At 43.0% G+C, this 21,101-nt stretch overlaps 2 protein-coding genes across 3 annotated transcripts in view; both read left to right on the forward strand.

Annotated features, from left to right (window-relative positions):
* FRZB (frizzled related protein) overlaps nucleotides 1-21,101 on the forward strand; it is a 181,048-nt gene that overhangs the window by 132,097 nt on the left and 27,850 nt on the right. The window lies entirely within an intron of this gene.
* The window catches only part of PDE1A (phosphodiesterase 1A), a 153,243-nt gene continuing 132,719 nt past the window's right edge, over nucleotides 578-21,101 (forward strand). The window contains exon 1 of one of the 2 annotated variants that reach the window (XM_083708577.1): nucleotides 578-1,392. In XM_083708577.1, coding sequence (XP_083564703.1) covers nucleotides 1,283-1,392 — 110 coding nt within the window. In that variant the 5' untranslated portion in view covers nucleotides 578-1,282. The remainder of the gene's footprint in view (nucleotides 1,393-21,101) is intronic. The other variant, XM_083708581.1, reaches the window with a different exon arrangement.

The following is a 21,101-nucleotide window of genomic DNA, read 5'->3' on the forward strand; positions in this document are numbered from 1 at the left end:
AGCTGAAGCAAATGGTTGTTCCCTGTGCTCGTGTTCTGATAAAATAGCACTTGCCACTATTTGTTCCAAAATCAAGTCCAGCCAGATCACTAGTCTAACGCTGAGCCTCCAGCGATGCTCAAGTATACGTTTGAGCAAAGAAGGCAATGGGTAGCAGATCTGCAATCTTTCCTCTTCCAGCAGCTTCACAGCGCTGGCTGTGCAGCCAGAAGCCCAGAGCTGGCTTAGAAAAGTAGGGTTGGTGCTCTGCTTCAGGATTGGCAGAAGAATTCGCTCTCAGTCCCTTGGCTTTTTATTTGCAGACTTAATAATACTTGCCCCCCCAGCCCCCTGCCCCAGGAAGTGGGTACTAAAACTCAGCACCCAAGGTTTCTTTCCCACTCCCCCCTTTGAAACTGCACATGCTGCTGTCCCAATGGAGTCACTGAGGAGACTGTGTTGCAGCTGCTGCTTTTTCAACGGGTTAATTTGACAGTAATCTACTGTGCGGAGTTGCTAGGAGAAGCCGAATAGTCGCAATTAAGAGCCTACTCCTTCAATGGCAACCTGTGGAGCGCTCTCTCTCTCATTCCCTTTTATGCAGGAGTGCCGTGCACACCAACCATGCCTGCTCTGCTTATTCATTCTGAGAGGTGCTTTTGTTTGCAGAGAAGCAATTCGGGATCAACGCAGAGAAGGGGAAGCAGTGACGCTTAAGCAGATGCTCCCCCTTGATTAAGGAGGGTGCGGACTTCAGATTGGCTCCAGCCACCTGCTTCCTGATTGCACCCTGCTTTGTGAACTGCAGAGAGAAAAAGAGAGCGAGAGAGCGAGCGCACAAATCGTTCTCTCTTGTGGACCACTGTAGATGCTCACATTGATTCCGGCGTGGCCAGAGATTCCTGCACATTTTGAATGAGACAGCTGCGCTTCTGTGCGCAGGACTCCAGCAGTTGAACCGAACCAGAGACAAGTGCGGGGAGAGCATCAACGGTCGGCGGTACATTTGCTGCCTCACTGGCATGGATTAATCTGTCTTGAGGTCAGGAGAGCTGTGTGCTTAAGGGACTGAGTTGGCACGGAGGGAAAGGGGCAGGCAGAGTGTGGATTTGGCCAGCCTAGTGAATCAGCAATTGAGGCAGAAGCTCCCCTCCGCTCTGTAATCCTGATAGGTTTTGAGAGAGATGAGAGCAGCTGCTGCCTAACATGTGCAGATCTTCTGGTCTGTGTGCCAAACTGAAGAAGACTCTTCCTCCTCGCCGCTGAGATTGACTCTAATTCTGTCACTGCTGGCTGGACATTGATGGCCATGGGCTCCACGGGTACCGAGACGACTCCGGGCATGGAGAGCGCTCCTTTAAAGTATCCGATAGGAGGCCACACGGAGAAGATGTGGCAACGGCTCAAAGGAATGTGAGTATTCCACCTCTTCTCTTTCCCTTGCCTTGTCTCATTGAATGTTGTCTCGGAGAACATGCATTGCCATTGGGTGCATTGGCAAGCCACTTGTCTCAAAAACAATCAATTTGGTGGTTGATTTTGAGGACTGATTAATTTGATGGAATCGACAGGGTTGCATAGGGTGTCTTGGAGTGGTTTGCTTTGCATCGGCCAAGGCAACAAGGGAAGCTGCCACTGGCAGCGTAACACATGCACCTTTCGAAGAGTTGGGTGTGACTGTCCAACCTCCCCAAAAGAAACTTGCTGTCTAGCTTGGGGTTGTATGGGTAGCAGCAATGTGACCAGGAGAAAAAAGTCATCCCGTAGTGAGCATGGGTATCTAGGAAAGTATACTCAAGTAGGAAAGCACTGAAAGTGGCAGTTTTTAATGCACAGTGCAAGAGAGGCATGTTCAGTGTTTAATGACTCTATCATCTCTATCTATCATTATCTATCTATCTATCTATCTATCTATCTATCTATCGTCTATCTACTGTCATCTATCTCCATCCATCCATCCATCCATCCATCCATCATCTTTATTTATCCATTTAATTTGGCACATGATAATCTCAGAAGATGGTCCATGGTTCCTACTTGACTCCTGGTGTGGGTGGAGTGGAGGAAAGGGGCCCTAGGAGGAACAGGGGGCAATGAAACTACCACACCCTGACCCTACTGCAGCCACACAACCCTGGGCAAAAAAGTGGGTGGGCAGAAGAGAACATGGCAAGTTGGAAGCAACAGACCAAAGTGAACATTTTTAACTCAACTGGATGTGGAAGGATGCTCATAGAGAAACTGTACCTTTCAGAGGAAGCTTGTTGGATCCAAAGGTTTTGCTCTATAGAATGAACCTCGCATTGAAGAGGTGAACCCATTTCTGTATTATCATTGGCTGTCTGGTGGCCTGTTTTCAGCATGATGACAAAGGCTTAATTCACAGGTGCAGGTTCATCAGCATCCAGTGACGACTTGCAGTGTGTGAATAGGACATCAGTGGCTGCAACACCCCAAAGAGAATGCCCTGTCCTTGCATCCCCTTGAACACAAGACTTTTCAATATAGGCCATTCATGTTTTGAGTCACCAGGTGCACAGACATGACTGTGACTTAAGCCACAGTTTGGAGTCCTGAAACTACAAAATTGAATAGCTCCTGGAGGAACATTGTTGTGACAAAGGTTTGAGGTTTAAGTCAAAAGGTGTTGTCATCATTTGCATACACTGTTTTGAGTTAGTTGTAGGAAGGGGGTGATTTCAAACACTGGGAATGAAAGACTGGTATTGATCCTAGCCACATGGTTAACAGCAGGAAAAAGAAAATACATACTTGAAAGGAAACAAGGGAATTTCAGATTCAGTGAAAGCAGATTGGGAAAGTATAGATTAAACTTGTGCTTCCTCCCCCCTCCGTCTACTATTCTTGGACTCATTCTTTTATGTTGCTCCCTATACAACAGGTCCCAGCGGGAACTGGGCTATTTATCCATAAAAAGTGCCATTTCTGGACTTCCTGCACAAAATCAGGTGAATAATGTTAGGCGGATGAAAGACAAGTTACTGAACTTGGTGTTTTTTTTTAAAAAAATGGAGGCAGAAGAGAGTCTTTGAAATCCGGTGTTGGGAACACGTGTGATACACCAAGGCATCCCTTACTGCTACCAAACCCAGGTTTATCCATGTGATATGGGCTCAAGGTAGATAAGGATATTTTCTCTTATTAGCATTGCAAGTTGATTCTAAAGGGTGTTGTTGTTATTACTAAAACCGTGATTGCAATCTGTGTGTCATAACACCTGCAAAATATCGGGTCTGAACTACATGTTGACCACCCCATCATATCACCAAGCTTGAGCTTCAGGCTTAGCGACTCTGAAAGTCTGACGACCCTGTACATCAGGGGTCACCCATATGACGGCTGAAGGTTCCAATGTACCCCTCAGCCATTCCTATGGCACTTGTGAATAGTCTCAACTGGCTTGGTTGGAGTCTCCTACATTGAACTTACACACCCTTGAACATGGCTTTGTTTCATTGGATGCCAAGATTGAGCACCCATTTTCCTTTTCATTTTGAACAGTGGAGAGATGTAAAAAGTTTATTTTGGTGAGCAAGCAAAGTAGTGGTTGATATAGTTGCCTTCCAAACCATAACCAGCATTGTTGGGACAGCTGGTGTGTGTGTAGGGGGGCATTCTGTTTTTTTTCTTGCTTTTTTAGATGTGGTAGCCATTTTGTGTTACGCCACACACACACACATCCCCCACAGCAGCCATTTTAAGTTATGCCACACATCCACAAGCTGAATCCACAGCTTGTAGCTACAGCAGCCATGTTGTGACTGATGCCCACGGCACTTTCTCAGCATTCCAAATGCCCCTCCCAAAGTTGGCAGTCTTCCAAGTTAAAGAGATCCCTGAAGAGCTCATCCTTTTGGCTGGCTTCTAGGGAATCTTGTTCATGATATTTTATTGTTGTTCAGTTATATCCAGTGTAATGTTTTTTTAAAAAATATAATTTTGTATTAAATTTTCTGTTTTACTATTTGGAATGCTCATTTAAACATCCTAAAATATCAGTGACTTCCCTTCTTCTCTTTCCCTGGTTCATTTTGCATACCATAAAACCCTGCATATTTTACATAAACTAAACCATTCAGTATTCCATTATTACATCCATCAAAACTTATTTACACTGTTGAATTTATCTTAACGCAGCCAACGTCTTCAAGTGTACACAAGTTCCCCCCATATATTCAATAAACATTTCCCAGTCTTCTCTAAATGTATGTTCTTTTTGTTCTCTTATTCTGTGTTAGGTCTGCAAGCTGCACATACTCCATCAGCTTAAGTTGCCATTCTTCGTGAGTTGGGACCTCGCTTGGTTTCCATTTTTGGGCTAACAAAACAGGGGCTGCAGTAGTGGCATACATAAATAACCTTTTTTGACACCTGGGAAATATATCCAGTGTAATTTAACCAGATTCTCTTGGTAGTTCTGCCATTGTTGGAAGTGTGGGGAACGGTGTTCCGGGATTGGGCTTTATCTTTGGCAGCCTCTAAATTGTGAAATTCATTCCTCACAAAGGTGCATCTAGCATCTTCATTGAACATCTCTTTACTCTGGCCTTTGCCTGCTAAGGTGGGTTTTTTTTGGGTGGAACCCATTTCTTTTACCGAATCTATACTGTTCTGTTCTGGTTGGAACAGCATTACTTGTTTTCATAACTGTAACTGTTTTATTTGTTTTAATCACACACACACCAGTTGCAGTCTGCCCCCGGGACTTTATGAGAAAGCACGGTCAAGAAATCTCACATAGAAATAAATAAAAAATCTTATTGGCCAGCACCCGGTTTCTATTTTATAAACATCAATAATGTGATGTTAAGATGTTACAGCATCTGATTGGCCGCTGTGAGAATAGTGCATGGGACTTAGATGGGCTGCAGATCTGATTCAGCAAGATTCTTCTTCAGTATAACAACAACTAGAACATACAGCATCATCCATTACACGGAGTAGTGTTTTGGGTAAACACAGTTGTCGGCAGTCCACCATGTGTAAAGGGATTCAAGTGAAGTTCTATTTCAGTATTCCAAGAAAGAAAAGGGAAAGAGACATGGGTGTGTTTGGCAGAAATGAAGTCTGATGATGTCCAGTTCCATCCCCAAATGACCACTGATAATTCAATTACTTGTGCTTTTTTTCCAAGGACTCCACTTTGATGGGTGGGTGGGCATTCTTCATTTGGTTGTTTTTTGTTGTTGTTTAAATGGTCAATTTTAAAATCACATAAAGGGAATACTGGACAGGTCAGACATGTTGTTGTTGTTTAGTCATTTGTCCGACTCTTTGTGACCCCATGGACCAGGCCCTCCTGTCTTCCACTGCCTCCTGCAGTTTGGTCAAACTCATGCTGGTAGCTTCAAGAACACTTTCCAACCATCTCGCCCTCTGTCGTCCCCTTCTCCTTGTGCTCTCCATCTTTCCCAACATCAGGGTCTTTTGCAGGGAGTCTTCTCTTCTCATGAGGTGGCCAAAGTATTGGAGCCTCAGCTTCAGGTCAGACATATGGCAGCATATTGATTGGTTTTATGAAATATCAGGAAGGAAGTGTCAGAACAAGAGAAGGAAGCGTCAGTTGGGGCTAAGAAGGAAGCGTCAGTTGGGGCTCATGGAGTTATCTGCATGAGTGACATATAAAGGAAAAATTAATAGGACAAATCTTCTCTCATAAAGAGAGCTCACATCCATTTCAGAATTGAACAGGACCTCTGAATGTGCACAGCACATAGGCGCTCCTTTGAACAGGGCTTGCTGTTTTGTTTTTCTCGTGTAGCATGAGCCCAGCTTGCACAAAGTGCACTGACCAGAGATTAAAGCAATGATTTCAGTCATCTCTGCTTCAATTCCCTCCATGGTCTTCAGATGGGCTATCCATGTAATTGTTTAAAAAGTGCAGCATGAACGTTTGTCATTTAAAAAACTGTTGCAACATTTCTCTGCAGGTGGGATGTGGGTTTGTGATGTTGCAAGTGCTAGCCAATCAGTGGTGTGCACAGCTGGTTTCTACTGAAAACTTGTAGCAGCTGTCCTTTGAGTTAGCTGGCAAAGTGCATCTGAAATCGTTAAACCATTAAAACAATGTGCATCCATGTGCACTGAAAGCCAGAGCTCACCACTGCATATATCTCCAAAGAACTCTTAACAGGACAGCAAATGGCAGCCACAAATGTGCGCTATGATGCTAACAGCAGCTTTTTTCAAATTACACTTTTCACCCAGGAGTTTTGAAGTTCCGAAACATCAGTGGCAATCTTTTACACCTACATTTCAGGAGGTGAGAATGTACAGATTTGTCTGGCCTGCAAATTGCTTTCAATCCACCTTTCAACATCACAGGTCAGCAGTTTATTTTACAGAGCTAAGGAATAAAAGTGCTTCTATATAACGCTGGGATGTTTCCTTTATGCTAATTAGCTGCTATGCTTTTCTTCCCGCTTTAAACATTTTTCATTTAAGCTTACCTGTTATTTCATAACAGATGCCTTGGGTTTCTTTTCATTGGAAAACCAGGCAGCATTTGAACACACCAGGGACATATGTTTTACATCAAGGATGGAGAATCTGGGGCTGCCCAGATGTTTCTGGAGTCCAGGTTCCATCAGCTTCAGCCAGCAAAGTCAATCATCAAGGGATGTTGGGAAGTGGCGTGCAATCCTCCTCTTCATACTTTTGATGGCACAAGCAGATAACATGTGGAAGGTGTGGGTCTGTCAGGTAGCTTGATCTCAAGCTGTTTAGCAGGTCAAAGGCTGCACCAACAATTTTAACAGAGCCAGGAATGGACTGGGAGCCAATGCAGCTGTCAAAGCCCAGGCATAAAATGGTCAAAATGCTTCGTCCCATTCTGGCTCTCACTCTTTATAAAGATTTCAGGAGGGAGGTTATTATTATCTGTTATTGTCCATGCTGGGTTGCTCAACCATTGCTACTGTGTCCTTTCTTTTAGCAGATCAAGATGATCACGTGACAGCAAAAACTGCAAGGTTTTTAGTGGGGCAATTCGAATAAGATCTATTATTTGATTATTGATATAAACCCCCAAAATGTATTTTCTATTGTTAGGTTTGCTATGGCTAGTGGCTGATGCAAATAAAGAGTCTATCATCTATCTATCATCTATCTATCTATCTATCATCTATCTATATCTATCTATCTATCATCTATCTATCATCTATCTATCATCTATCTATCATCTATCTATCTATCTATCTATCTATCTATCTATCTATCTATCATCTATCTATCTATCTATCTATCTATCTATCTATCATCTATCTATCTATCTCTATCTATATCTACCTATCTATCATCTATCTATCTATCTATCTATCTATCTATCTATCTATCATCTATCTCTATCTATCTATCTATCTATCTATCTATCTATCTATCTATCTATCTCTATCTATCTATCTATCTATCTATCTATCTATCTATCTATCTATATCATCTATCTATCTATCTATATCATCTATCTATCTATCTATCATCTATCTATATCTATCTATCTATCATCTATCTATCATCTATCTATCATCTATCTATCTATCTATCTATCTATCTATCTATCATCTATCATCTATCATCTATCATCTATCTATCTATCTATCTATCTATCATCTATCTATCTATCATCTATCTATATCTATCATCTATCTATCATCTATCTATCTATCTATCTATCTATCTATCTATCTATCATCTATCTATCATCTATCTATCTATCTATCTATCTATCTATCTATCTATCTATCATCTATCTATCTATCTATCTATCTATCTATCTATCTATATCTATCTATCATCTATCTATCTATCTATCTATCTATCTATCTATCTATCTATCTATCATCTATCTATCTATCTATCTATCTATCTATCTATCTATCTATCATCTATCTATCTATCTCTATCTATATCTATTATCTATCTATATCTATCTATATCTATCTATCTATCTATCTATCTATCTATCTATCTATCATCTATCTATCTATCTATCTATCTATCTATCTATCTATCTATCTCTATCTATCATCTATCTATCTATCTATCTATCTATCTGTCTGTCTGTCTGTCTGTCTGTCTGTCTATCTATCTACCTACCTACCTACCTACCTACCTATCTATCTATCTATCATCTATCTATCTATCTATCTATCTATCTATCTATCTATCATCTATATCTATCTATCTATCTATCTATCTATCTATCTATCTATCTATCTATCTATCTATCTATCTATCTATCTATCTATCTATCATCTATATCTATCTATCTATCTATCTATCTATCTATCTATCTATCTATCTATCATCTATCTATCTCTATCTATCTATCTATCTATCTATCTATCTATCTATCTATCATCTATCTAATCTATCTATCTATCTATCTATCTATCTATCTATCTATCATCTATCTATCTAATCTATCATCTATCTATCTATCTATCTATCTATCTATCATCTATCATCAATCATCTATCTATCATCTTCATCCCAGTCTTTCAAAGTGTCTTGCATCCTTGTTCTGGACCAACTGCAGTTTCCAGACCATTTTCAAAGGCAGCCCTGCACAGAGCATCTTATGCAGTAAGTCATGCTTGTATCTCCAACTATCAGGCTGTGTCTTCCACAAGTGTCTATCTGCAACAGCTGCGCAGAAGGGAGAAAAAGTCAAACCTCTAACCCAAGCAGCTGCAGGTAAACAGGGAAGCTTACAGAGGACTCGCACTCCTACTTGACTCTGTCAATATCCATTTGTTAAGTTTCTGCAGTGAAACAGCATTGGTTTTCCTGCCAAGGAGTTGCACTCACACTTGATGCTACGGCCAAATGTGTTGATGATTTCATTGCTGCCCATCATTCAGTCATTGCAGTTCTCTTTCCAGAGATCAGTTAGAGCAGTTCAGCAAGCCATGAGCAGCTGCCTGCTGGGCGTCTTTGCATGTAGCAAGGAGTGGTGACAAAATATTGTTTCAGGAGGTAGGCCTGGGGGTGAAATGTGGCTTGTTTTGCATTTTGATGTGACTGTGCCTATTTTCCACCTCCCAATACAATATGCCGCCCAATAATCCTTCTGTATTTGCACTTTTCAGAATTTTGCAATTCAGTTCTCCAGCCAAACAGTGCATACAGAGATTCATGTATTAGGGGAAAGGGTGGATAAAAATGCATATGTTGGTGCAAATAACACACGAGAATGCATGAAGCACAGGGAAACTGCTTGCAAAGATGTGCACATTAGGCAAAATTGCATACAGAAATGAGCAATAAAAGGTGGGCGAATATTCATAAGGACTTTTTCTTTTCAAAGAATCCACAAACCCATGGGAAAATATGAGACTGGAAAAATGAGAAATGTGAAAGAAGACAAAACTGACAGATTCATCCAACCCTAGTTAAAGGTCAAAACAGAAACCAGGCAATTTTGCTACCATTCAGTGGAGCAAATGAAGAAGCCTGTAATTTAAATGAATTGAATTGACTTTTCTGGTTAAGGCATTTAAACCATAAACGTATAAGCCTCTGAAAATTCACAGGAGTCTTTTGCAGCTGTTAGGTGAGGACTACACTGTTTAGTCTGTGTGCATTCTTGGAATATATCACTTCTTCAAGGTGTCTCAGCTAGAGCAATAAGTACAAATAGGCAGCATCATCATGAACGAAATGAGTCTCATCAGCAGAAACGTACACAAAGACTCATGTTTCCCTCCCCCTTATCCCCCCGTGCTCCCTCTGCACCCCCAACATTGGTTCATGAGGGAAGAGGTCAGGAGAACCCCTAGAACATAATGTAGGGTAGATTGTTCCATCTGGCAATGCTTTGCCCTGATGGAATGATGGACATAATGTGATGTTGAATTCTTTCCCGTGTTTTTAATTGTCCATGCCTTTATATGCAATTGGCAGCAGAAATGCCACACAAAAATTATATTATGAATACGGGGGGAGAGCTAGATTTGAAGCTGTTTTCTGGGGTTCAGGTGGGAAAAAGGCACACATTATTCCATCTAAAGGGTGGTAGCCAACTAACAGGTAAAGGTAAAGGGTCCCTGGACAGTGAAGTCCAGTCAAATTTGACTATGGGGTTGTGGCACTCATCTCGCTTTCAGGCTGAGGGAGCTGGCGTTAGTTTGCAGACAGTTTTTCTGGATCATGTGCAATGAGACACTGTGACGGAAGCCAGAGCGCATGGAAATGCCATTTACCTACCTATTTATCTATTCACACTGGTATGCTTTTGAACTGCTAGGTTGGCAGGAGCTGGCACAAGGCAACGGGAGCTCACTCCATCACACACTTGAACTGCTGACCTTACGATTGGCAAGCCTGAGAGGCTCAGTGGTTTATAGGACCACAGCACCACCCAAGTCCCCAGCCAACTAATACATCCCATCAGCACAAGGATTCCTGCTTGCATAATGGAATTCCCACCCCTATGTCTCCCCCTTAAATCTGCTCTAGGGGTTCTCCCAACCCTCTGGAGCAGATTTGGAGATATCATGGGGTGTGTGTGATGGAGGAAAGGGGGAAAGTTCTGTTGCACAAGTGCAAATCCATTCACTGATGGGACACATTAGTTGGATACCATTGAACACTCCTGATCCAAGTGTCCAGGGTAGACCAGCTGAACCCTGTTGCTGTATACATCCTTTCATAGAATTATAAAATTGTAGAGTTGGGATGGACCCTGTGGGCAATCTAGTCCAACCCCCTTGCAATACAGGAATCTCATATTTTTGAGCCACCAACAGTGCAAGCGTTCAAGTGTTATTTTCCCCCCATAGATGGTAGCAGTGTGACAGCAGAGACCAGGGGCATGGGCTCTTTGCTACCTGATCTTTTCTCGCTGGAGATGTAAGGAATCAAACCTTGACCTTCTGCATTGAAAGCATGTGATGTGCTACTGAGCTACATAACCACTGAGAAGGGATCCGCAATACGTCCCTCGTATGTGATAGGACACCCAACAAACTGCTTTCTTGCTGGTTTATTGTAGCCCTCTGTATGCTCAGAGGCATAAAGGAAGGGGAGTACATCTCTATCCAGGGTTTTTCTGCTAGAGCAGGAGCGATGATGTCATCTGCCGGAACGCCAGGGTAACTGATGGCGTTCTCCTTGCTCTGGCAAGTGAATGTGATGACAATGAGACTCTCGAGTTTGTTGATAATAGATTAGCTTAGAGGAAGTCGGAGAATGAGGAAAAAAATCAAGCAGGGGCTGTATACTTTCCTTTGACAGCGTTCCTCCTTCGTACTGGCAGCTGAAATGGCAACCCCTCTTTGCAAGATTGCATTTCTAATTTAAAAACCCTGCATTTCTAATTAAAAGCTAAAAGGTTATGCTTCGACTGGCTGAAGATCTCTTGCTAGAGCTGAATGTGCAGAATTCAACGTTGTCTTGTTACAAATGTTCTGTATGCTTGCCACATGGAATGTTATTCCCCCTCCTCTTGTGCAATAATCCCAATCCTACCCAGCCAAGTTTGGGGGGGGCACGGGGAGAAGAGAGTGGGGAAGCCCCATTATGCAAGCAGAAGCCCTTGCCCAATGCCTTTTGAACCCATGCAGGCAGCGGTAAGTGGAGCCAGGAAGTGCTGGTGCTTCCTTCCGGGAAGCTTTGCACAGGAATGCAATCTTGCTGCTCCCAAGAAATAGGGTGCTGTACTTTGTACTGCTGCTTTTTGGTGTGTGATAATAATAATGGACCAACACAGTGGCTTGCATTTTTGGATTCTCCATGAGAGCATAGCTATGGGACTCACTTTGTGGGGGGATGCTTAGGATGGCTGTCATGGTGAGCTTTGGCACTTCGAAATTCACCACCATATCACTGGGTATGCTGTTGTTGCTTCTGTGCTCAGTTACGGATTTCTACTCTGCTTTGTCCCTGAGCAAATCCAAAGGAGAAATGAGAGCCCCAGGACAGGGTGCTGCCTAAACACCAGTGGATAAAGGTTGCAGTCAGCTATCAGGGCAACCCAGAAATACAGGGTCCTAAGGAGCAGCTGAGGTCCAAAGGTAGGTGCGGTCATAAGGCAAGTGTGACATGCACATGAAGCAATGTAGAACTAGGTAGGTTTTCAAGAGCAAAATATTAGCAGGGGTCAGTAGCACAGGATCAGTCAAGGGAGGAAGCCAGAAGAAGAAACTGGGTTGTTAAAGACCTGGGTTGTTCCAGCAGCTAATACTCTTCAGCTAGCTGAGAGGAGCTTATGCAACCTGGTTGCCTGGATTCAGCCTTCAAGGTTTCTTCATTCTGAAGAGGCCTCTTATTCCCAAAGAGCCTGGTTCTTCTGGACCTTGAGACATACGAAGTCTTCTGACCCGGGCATTCCCTGAGGAGTCAACCTCCTCCATGTTGGAGATAAGCAGTGTCCAGTGCACAGCGGAATGATGAAAAGTATGTGCCAACATGCTCTATATTACTTTATTTACACTTCAAAGCTGGTAATTTACAGAAAAACATTTTCCCTCTGCCGGAGCAGAGAAAGGCATCCTCTCTCCTCTAAAGCACGGAGAGAATCAGACTGAACTGCAAAGAACAGTGAAAAACAGGAAACCAGTGTACGTCACATCCAGTCTCCTTTCCCGTGAGAAAACCCAACAGCACTTGACTGCGGAATGTAAACATTGTCTTGTGACAAGCACTTCGCTGCTCAGTGAAGGAAGCAGAAACCAACATCCTCCCCCTTTCTGTGAACATCACTGGGCAGCGTGTTCGTACAATATTAGTACAAACCCAACTTCTGCACATAGGTACAGTGTTGATCCCTTGATACAATCTTGGACAATACATCAGCAGGAATTTCATTACCTGGCATATAGGACACCGTTACGAGTCCCTTCTGAATACGTTCCCTAGCATGTTGCAACTTCAATTGCAAGTGCTTCGTGCTTTGCTTACAACCTTCAGAATTCAGCAAAGCCAAACATGCTTTGTTGTCCTGGTAAACCTGGATTGGACATTTGACAGGAATTTTCATGTCTTTGCACAATTGTAACAACCATTCACAATCCTTAAGTGAATAAGACAGTGCATTCAGTTCAGCTTCACAAGTACTTAAGCTAACTGTTGTTTGCTTCTTGCATGACCAATCAAATAGACCCTGATTGTACTTATAGCAAACTCCAGACGTACTTTTCCTGTCTGTAGTGTCACTTCCAAAACTTGCATCTGCAAATATCTCAAGACCACCAGACTTCTGATTGTTAAATCTCAGTCTGTAATGCATAGTGCCTTTCAAATACCGCGCTATGCGTTTCAGAGCTTTCCAATCCTTAACAGTAGGATTGTTGACTTGTCTGCTTAGCAAATTACAGCTAACAGCAATGTCAGGTCTTGAACATCTGGCAATGAAGTTTAGCTTGCCTAGCACACTTCTGTACAGTGTAGTATCAGAAAATGCTTCTTCAGTGTCATCTACCTGATAACCTGTTATCATCGGTGTGTCCACAGGGTTAGCATCCATCAGGTTTAGTTTGCTTAACACATCAGCAATTTTACGTGACTGGTGTACTAGAATGTTACCATCTTGATCTCTCTCTATTTCCAGAGATAGGTAGTTGTTTACCTCACCAAGATCTTTTATGTCAAAGTGCTCTTTCAGTTGAGCTAGGGCGTTATTGTACATTGTGACATCTTCCCAAAAGAATAAAAGATCATCAACATAAAACAAACAATACAGTTTCTTTTGCCCCTCCTCTTTGACAAATACACATGGATCAGCTTTCCCTTGCTTAAAACCTAGAGAAAACAATACTTCAGTGAGTTTTGTGTGCCAACACCGTGCACTTTGTTTGAGACCATAAAGGGACTTCTTCAGAGCACAAACAAATCCCTGTTTTACCTGTACGCCATCAGGTGGAAGCATATAAAGTGATTCATCTAGAGATCCGTACAGAAAAGCTGTATTCACATCATGGTGACTAATGTGTAGATTCTCTTCTGCAGCTAGCTTGAGCATAAGCCTAATGCTCTCATACCTCACGGTGGGTGAGTAGGTCTCGTGATAGTCTTCACCTGGTACCTGTGCAAAACCTCTGGCTACCAATCTGGCTTTGTGACTGACTATCTTGCCATTTTGATCTGTCTTCGCTTTGAAGACCCATTTGCTTCCAAGCAGTTTCATTCCTGGAACTACTGGAACAAGATCCCATGTTTTGTTCTTTTCCAAGGAATCAAGCTCAGCCTTCATGGCATTTAACCATGGCTCAGCTTCCTTTGAATCCAAATCCTGGATTTCTTGGAAACTTGAAGGTTCAAATACCTTCTTGGAGCTTTTAACAGCTGTTACTGCTATCTTAGCAAACTCATCAGCAAATCTCTTTGGAGGTCTGCCTTTTGTTGCTCTCTGTGACCTGCGAATTAGCCTTAAGTCTTCAACACTCTCCTCTTCCTTCTTAGGAGAAAAGTGACCTATTGTGAACAATGGTTCCTCCAATTCTTGATCAGAGCTTTCAGAGGGTCGCATAGAGGCTTTCGCACTCTTGAAATCCTCTGAATCACCCGATTCAGTTTCAGACTCAGAATCAGAACCTTCATCAGTGGGTGTGGGTTGTTGTGGTTGCTTTTGACTATCCTCAGTCTCATCACTGTCATCAGGATAACATTGGAAAATTCCCACATTCTCCCCCCACTTGGCATTGTACTCAACACTTCTTGTGAGCTTAATTGTCTTAGTGTCAGTCATCATTATTCTGTAAGACCCTTTCTGATAACCTAGAAAGATACCATGCAATCCACGCTTGTCTAACTTGGAGCTTTGTGGTGAGTGAACCCACATGTCAGAACCAAAAATTTTCATGTGTTTGATGTATGGCTTCTTGCCAAACATCTTCTCATAGGGGGTACAACCAATCGCTGAAGATAACCTGCGATTATAACTGTAAGTGAAACATGAGAGAGCTTCGGCCCAATAACTCTCTGGAAGATTGGCATCATGCAGCAAGGTTTTTAACCCTTGAAGCAATGTCTGATTTGCTCGTTCCGCAAGTCCATTCTGCCATGGCGAGCGAGGACTAGACAAATCGTGTTGAATTCCTTTCTCAGTCAGAAAAGCTTCAAACTGCTGAGAAGTGAATTCTCCCCCGCGATCACTGAAAAGAGTCTTTACCTTCTTACCATGCACATTTCCCAACCAAGCACAGAATTCCTTGAACCTTGGAAAAGCCTCTGATTTCTGCTTGAGATTGTACACATAAATATACCTGGAAAATGCATCAATGAGAACCATGAAGTACCTGTTTCCACCCAAAGAGGGTGCTAGTGGTCCAACCAAATCAGCATGAACAACCTGGTATGGTTCTGTAGCTTGCCTACTAGACACCTTACCTTTCGCAGCCATTTTTACCTTGTTTGCTGCGCATGCCTTGCACTTCATGTGGTACCTGCAGGGTTTAATAGTCATACCTTCAACCAAGGCAGGCATTTTAGATACTGCCTCAAAATGCAAATGACCAAATTTTCGATGAAAATCATGAATACATTCTGCATGCAAACTTTTGTTAGAACCTGCAATGCAACAAGTGTCATCCTGCACAACATCATCAAAATACAAAACATACAAACGATCAACATATTCAGCATGCAATACATAATCATTTTTCTTTGTGATGATGCACCTTTTGTTCTTAAAGGAAACGTCAATTTTCCGCTCATTCAGCTGTCCAACGCTGAGCAGATTATGCTTGGCATCTGGCACATAAAGCACATCCTGTATCGATAAGTCCAAACTGTGAAGAACAACAGTTCCGTAGCCTTTACTGGGAATTGTGTGGTCATCCGCCTGGTGAATCGCACCTTCCTGCGGTGTAAAAGACACGAACAGTCGCTTATCGTTGCACATGTGGTGGGTCGCCGCTGAATCAACAACGAAGAAAGATCTAGATGTCTTCTGGACCTCTGCAACCTTTGGAGTGAAGCGTGAGACCATTGCCTTGTGCTGCGTTGTCCTGGACACCGGACCTTTGCCTTTGCCTCGGCCTTTTCCACGCGATGAGCTTTCGCTGCGCTGCTCTGTCTTGGCCCTGGGATATCTGCATTCCCTCTTCATATGGCCTAGACGTCCACACGAGTAGCATTTCACTGCCTTCAAAGCTTTGGCGCCATCTGGTGGTTCCACTGCACTATGGGATGACGTCTGTGAAGTCTCCCCCTTGTTGATGCAGCTAGCACCCCGGCGATCAGCTTCATTCTGAATCATGGCAGTATCACAGGCTACTGTGAGTTGAGCATGTGGCTGATTGGCATCAAATTCCCCACTTGCCTCATCCAGCCTTCTGCAGCTAGCCATCATGACTTTGGCATTAGCCTTCTGCGTCATCTCTGCTGCTTTAAATCAGGCTGCTTCATACAAGCTGTGTCTGTGTACAGCTGCTTCAATCCAAAAGCAAATTCAAAAACAGCCTCTGCTTTGTGAACCTGTGCCTTTCTGCTTAACTGCTTTGCTTATCTGCAGCTGCTTCAAACCGCATTCCAAAGGCAAGTTCAAAAGTGAAAGTTCTCTCTGCTGTCTTAAATTCATGCTGCGACACTGCTGCAGCTGCTTTACTTTCGATTTCCCCCAGCATAGGAAAAATTTATCCTTCTAGCCTTTTGCCTGTGCCACGGCAAAACCGGCTATAAAAGTTCAAAGTCCAGCCATAAAGCCATTAATTAGAAGCTGGCAGGCTGCCCGGAGCTGTAGCACATACCTCATCAAATCATCTTGACGCGCAGAGATATCGTCCGATCCGGCCCTCTGCGTTCCGATCCTTTGCCGGCACTCCAATTCTTTGCTCCTTTGTTCCTTTACCAGGAGCCCGACTTCTGGAGTCCATTCTCAAAACACTGCGTTTTTCTGGGCCCGGAACCAAATGTTGGAGATAAGCAGTGTCCAGTGCACAGCGGAATGATGAAAAGTATGTGCCAACATGCTCTATATTACTTTATTTACACTTCAAAGCTGGTAATTTACAGAAAAACATTTTCCCTCTGCCGGAGCAGAGAAAGGCATCCTCTCTCCTCTAAAGCACGGAGAGAATCAGACTGAACTGCAAAGAACAGTGAAAAACAGGAAACCAGTGTACGTCACATCCAGTCTCCTTTCCCGTGAGAAAACCCAACAGCACTTGACTGCGGAATGTAAACATTGTCTTGTGACAAGCACTTCGCTGCTCAGTGAAGGAAGCAGAAACCAACATCCCATCTGTTCTGCAGGTGTGAGAGCCACTGTGGTCCACTCAGGATCCTCATCCATGGGTCTCCTGCTGCAGATGGGCCTGCTGTCACTTCTCTGGAGATGCTGGCTATGCCTGGCATAGTGCTGGAGTCAGGAGGCCCCATAAAATCTTGGTCATTTCTGTCATTGGGGAATCATCATTAGGGTTTTCATCTAAGGAGGAGTCATCCTGGCTCAGGCATGTCAAAGCAGCCAGAAAAGCGGGGGGGGGGGGGAGAGAGAGAGAGAGAGAGAGAGAGAGAGAGAGAGAGAGAGAAATCATCTACAATTTAGTCCTGGCAATTGTCAGCCATAATAAGCACTGCCTGATAATTTCGCTGCATCCACAAACAGAAGAGCTAAAAGGAACAGTGAGCTTCACCACCCCAGTTGTTACTTAATAGCCTGTTTATTTGTTACAAAAGGCCTTATTAGTGCAGAGCTTCCCAAAGCATTAATAAAAACAACATACCGCACAGCTTCTTCTGCATACATTGACTCATTTGTTTGAACGGGGAAACTTTCAGGTCTACTACTTTTCTTTTCTTTTTTTTTAAAAAGGTGCCTTCATTAGCATCTTTTAACAATAATATTCAGGTTAGGTTGATGATACCATTTGTCAAGCATGGCTTATTTATCTTCATGAAGACAGGCCAAATAAGAAATAAAGTGCTTTGAAATAACGCACATGGATGAGCGTGAAGTTTGTTAATAATGTGGGATACTCAAGTGACCCTTTCACTGAAGAAATGGTGCACATATTCCAGTCAATTCTTTAGCAGGAACCCCTGGTCTAATACAGTGACAAAGCAGAAGTGAAAGTCAAAGTATATTTGCATTTAATGGACAGGTTGTTCTTTAAATGCAAATTGCATCAGCTGTGTGTGTGTGCACAAACATAGATTCATAGAATTGTAGAGTTTGAAGGGATCATGAGGGTTGTCTAGTCCAACCCACTACAATGCAGGAATATGCAGTTGTCCCATATGGGGATTGAACCTGAACATGTAATAATAATAATTTTTTATTTATTTATATGTCGTCCATCTGACTGGGTTGCCCCAGCCACTGTGGGCAGCTCCTAACAGACTATTAAAAACCCAATGTGATAATTATCTGAATTTAATTTAATCCTTTATTACCTTGCTATGGTCCTAATGAATAGATCCCTTCTCTGAAGGTGGTATTAGCCTTAGGAGGGAAATCTCCCATTTCTGTCAGCGGAAGACTCTTTCTTCCACTACAGCAGCTTCTGAGGACAGATTTTCCTCAAGACTACAGCAGGGAAGGGAAGGTTTAACTTATCTCTCTCACCCATGTGAGAAATGCATGTGGCATTTCTGAGGGTTTTATTTATGTAGTTGTACACTCCGCTCTTCCATAAGTGAAATCCCAGCATGAGAATTGTGATCTATATCATGAGCTCAGATTTAGCAGGGTTTGTTATTCTGTCAGGAGGCTGCCAGCAACTCCCACAGCCAGTTGCCCAGGAACGTACAAAGACAAGGAAATGCTTCTTAACGTCCACTTTTTATTCAGTATTTACAGAGAGAGGCTTTAGAACCCAGCTTTTTCAATAATGGCATTGTCCCAAGTGTCTGCCCCCCCCGTCTCTCCCACTTCCTCATTAGTCATTCTCATCTGCTCTATGGGTGTGGACAAGCGCCCTCTGCCTTTGAGCTATTTGTCTCCTACTTTCAAGGCTCACCAGGTTCTGGGAGAGGGGTGGGGTCTGGAATGCTTTCTAAAGACACTATGTCCACCAGCTGTTGCCCCTTGGTGCTTCCTCTTCCTCCTCCTCCTCTCCCATTATTTCCCAACTTTTCTCCTCATCTGCCTCTGAGCTGTGACCTCCCTCAAACTCCTGCTGTAATTCTGAACTGTCTTCCTCTTCTCTAGAAGGGTCAGGCTGGGGAGGCGGTCTCCACTGTCCCCCCTCTGCTCAGTCCCTGACATATTCTAGGGCAATAATGCACTGCTTTTCCACCCACAATCCCAGATGTCAGCGTCAGATTTAGGGTGGTGCAGGAGGTTCCCCGCACAGGGCACTGAGCTGAGTAGGTGGAAAATTGAGACGATCCATAATTGAGAAGATCCATTTGGAGGTGCCAAATTTGGGCTTTGCACAGGGCGTCATATTTTGAAAGACAACCCAAGTCCATCCCTGTAAACATCCCTGAAACCTGTTTTCCCCTCCTGATCTCCTTAAGCTTCTTACTGCAGCCTCAAAACACCTTATACAAGTCGGCGAGCTTTTCTTTCTTTTTTGTTTTTTAAAGATGCAGGCTGTTCCTTTTTAAACAGACAACAACAAAAGCCACCTTACTCGACTGCAATTTAGAAGAATGGACCACAGATGCTGGCATTCTTTTACACACACTTGGCAGCATGTTGACTTTGCTCGGGATTCATTTCCCTCTCATGCAAGTGGAACAAGAAGACAATCTGGTCCCACTCCCAGAAGATGAGTCACAGACTGAGAGCAATGCAGGAACAGTACTCTCCCCCCCTTTGGGTGCTGCCGTCTAATTCCACAAAAGAAGCTCATCCTTCTTTTCAACATTGTGCCCAGTACTTTTGATTTCAACCATGATTTAGTTATTTACTTATTAGTTCTTTGTACTTGTAGCCCACCCTTCATTAAATGGTCCCTGGACAAATTGCAAAAAATAATAATAAATACCACAGTTGTAAGAAATGCAATGTACAATTATTATTTTTTAAAACACACACACACACACACACACACACACACACACACACACACCTGATACCAGAGTAACAAAACAGTAGCACATAACTGCTGTGTGCAGCAATGTAAGAGGAGGGGAGATACCCATTCAAGCAAAGGTCTGGGTAAAGAGGTGCATCTTCACCAATTATTGAAAAGCATACAGTGGTGGCAGCCAAGAAACAGTTTTGGAGCGAGGTCATTCCATAACCTGAGGGCCACCACAGAGAAGGTCCTTTCACATGCTGCCACCTTTCAAACCACAGAAGGTGGCGGCACTACGAAGAGATTGTAAGAACTTGGCAGGTCAACATAGAAGGGCCCTCATAAAGACAACTTTCTCTCCTCTCTCTCTCTCTGGGAGATCCCAAAACATCCTATAGGGATGCCATCCCAGGGTCTGTAGGACTGCAACCATAGTCATTTAAGATGAGTAGAAAGAAAATTAGTATTGAACGTGCTAATTCCCTTCCGCATTTTTCAGATTGTTTGGTACTATGCTTAAAAAAATTGTCCTTCTTCATTGATGTGAATAGGTAAATCTACTGCTGATAGAGGTCTATTAAGTGTGTATGACAGGCTTCCTCACACTCAGCCCTCCAGATGTTTTTGACCTACTTCTCCCATTATCCCTAGCTAGCAGGACCAGTGGTCAGGGAGGATGGGAATAGTAGTCTCAAAACATCTGGAGGACTGAGTTTGAGGAAGCCTGGTGTATGGTTTAATAACAAGATAAAGTAGGCACAGTGTTGTGCAACCATTGCTTCTGTCATCCAAGTAGCCACCTGTCAATGGTCAGGGTTGATGAAAGTTGTAGTATAATCACCTCTGGATCCCTGGGCTATTAAAGTTTCACTAAACAGAGAGAGGATTACATGTCCTTGAATATGCTAACAGTTCTAGGAACCATGTGATTGATTAATTACTGTCATTTAGGAAGTTGGTTCTCATTTCAGTAAAGTGAGGGAGATACAGAGCAAGGCTTCAGATCGTATCATAACACAGTATCCATAACTGTGGGGCTTTGCATAGGATTGTGTGTGAAGCTGTCTCAAAATGGCTTCTTTATTTGGCAACAGTCAAGCCACTAGAACATTGCCTTTCATATGCTGGATTGGCTCTGATTTGCATAGCAATACAATGGAATCACAATTAGATTCATAATGATGGCAAATG

Source organism: Podarcis gaigeae, assembly GCF_964106915.1.
Source record: "Podarcis gaigeae genome assembly, chromosome: 1".
NCBI classification, from domain to species: Eukaryota; Metazoa; Chordata; class Lepidosauria; order Squamata; family Lacertidae; genus Podarcis; species Podarcis gaigeae.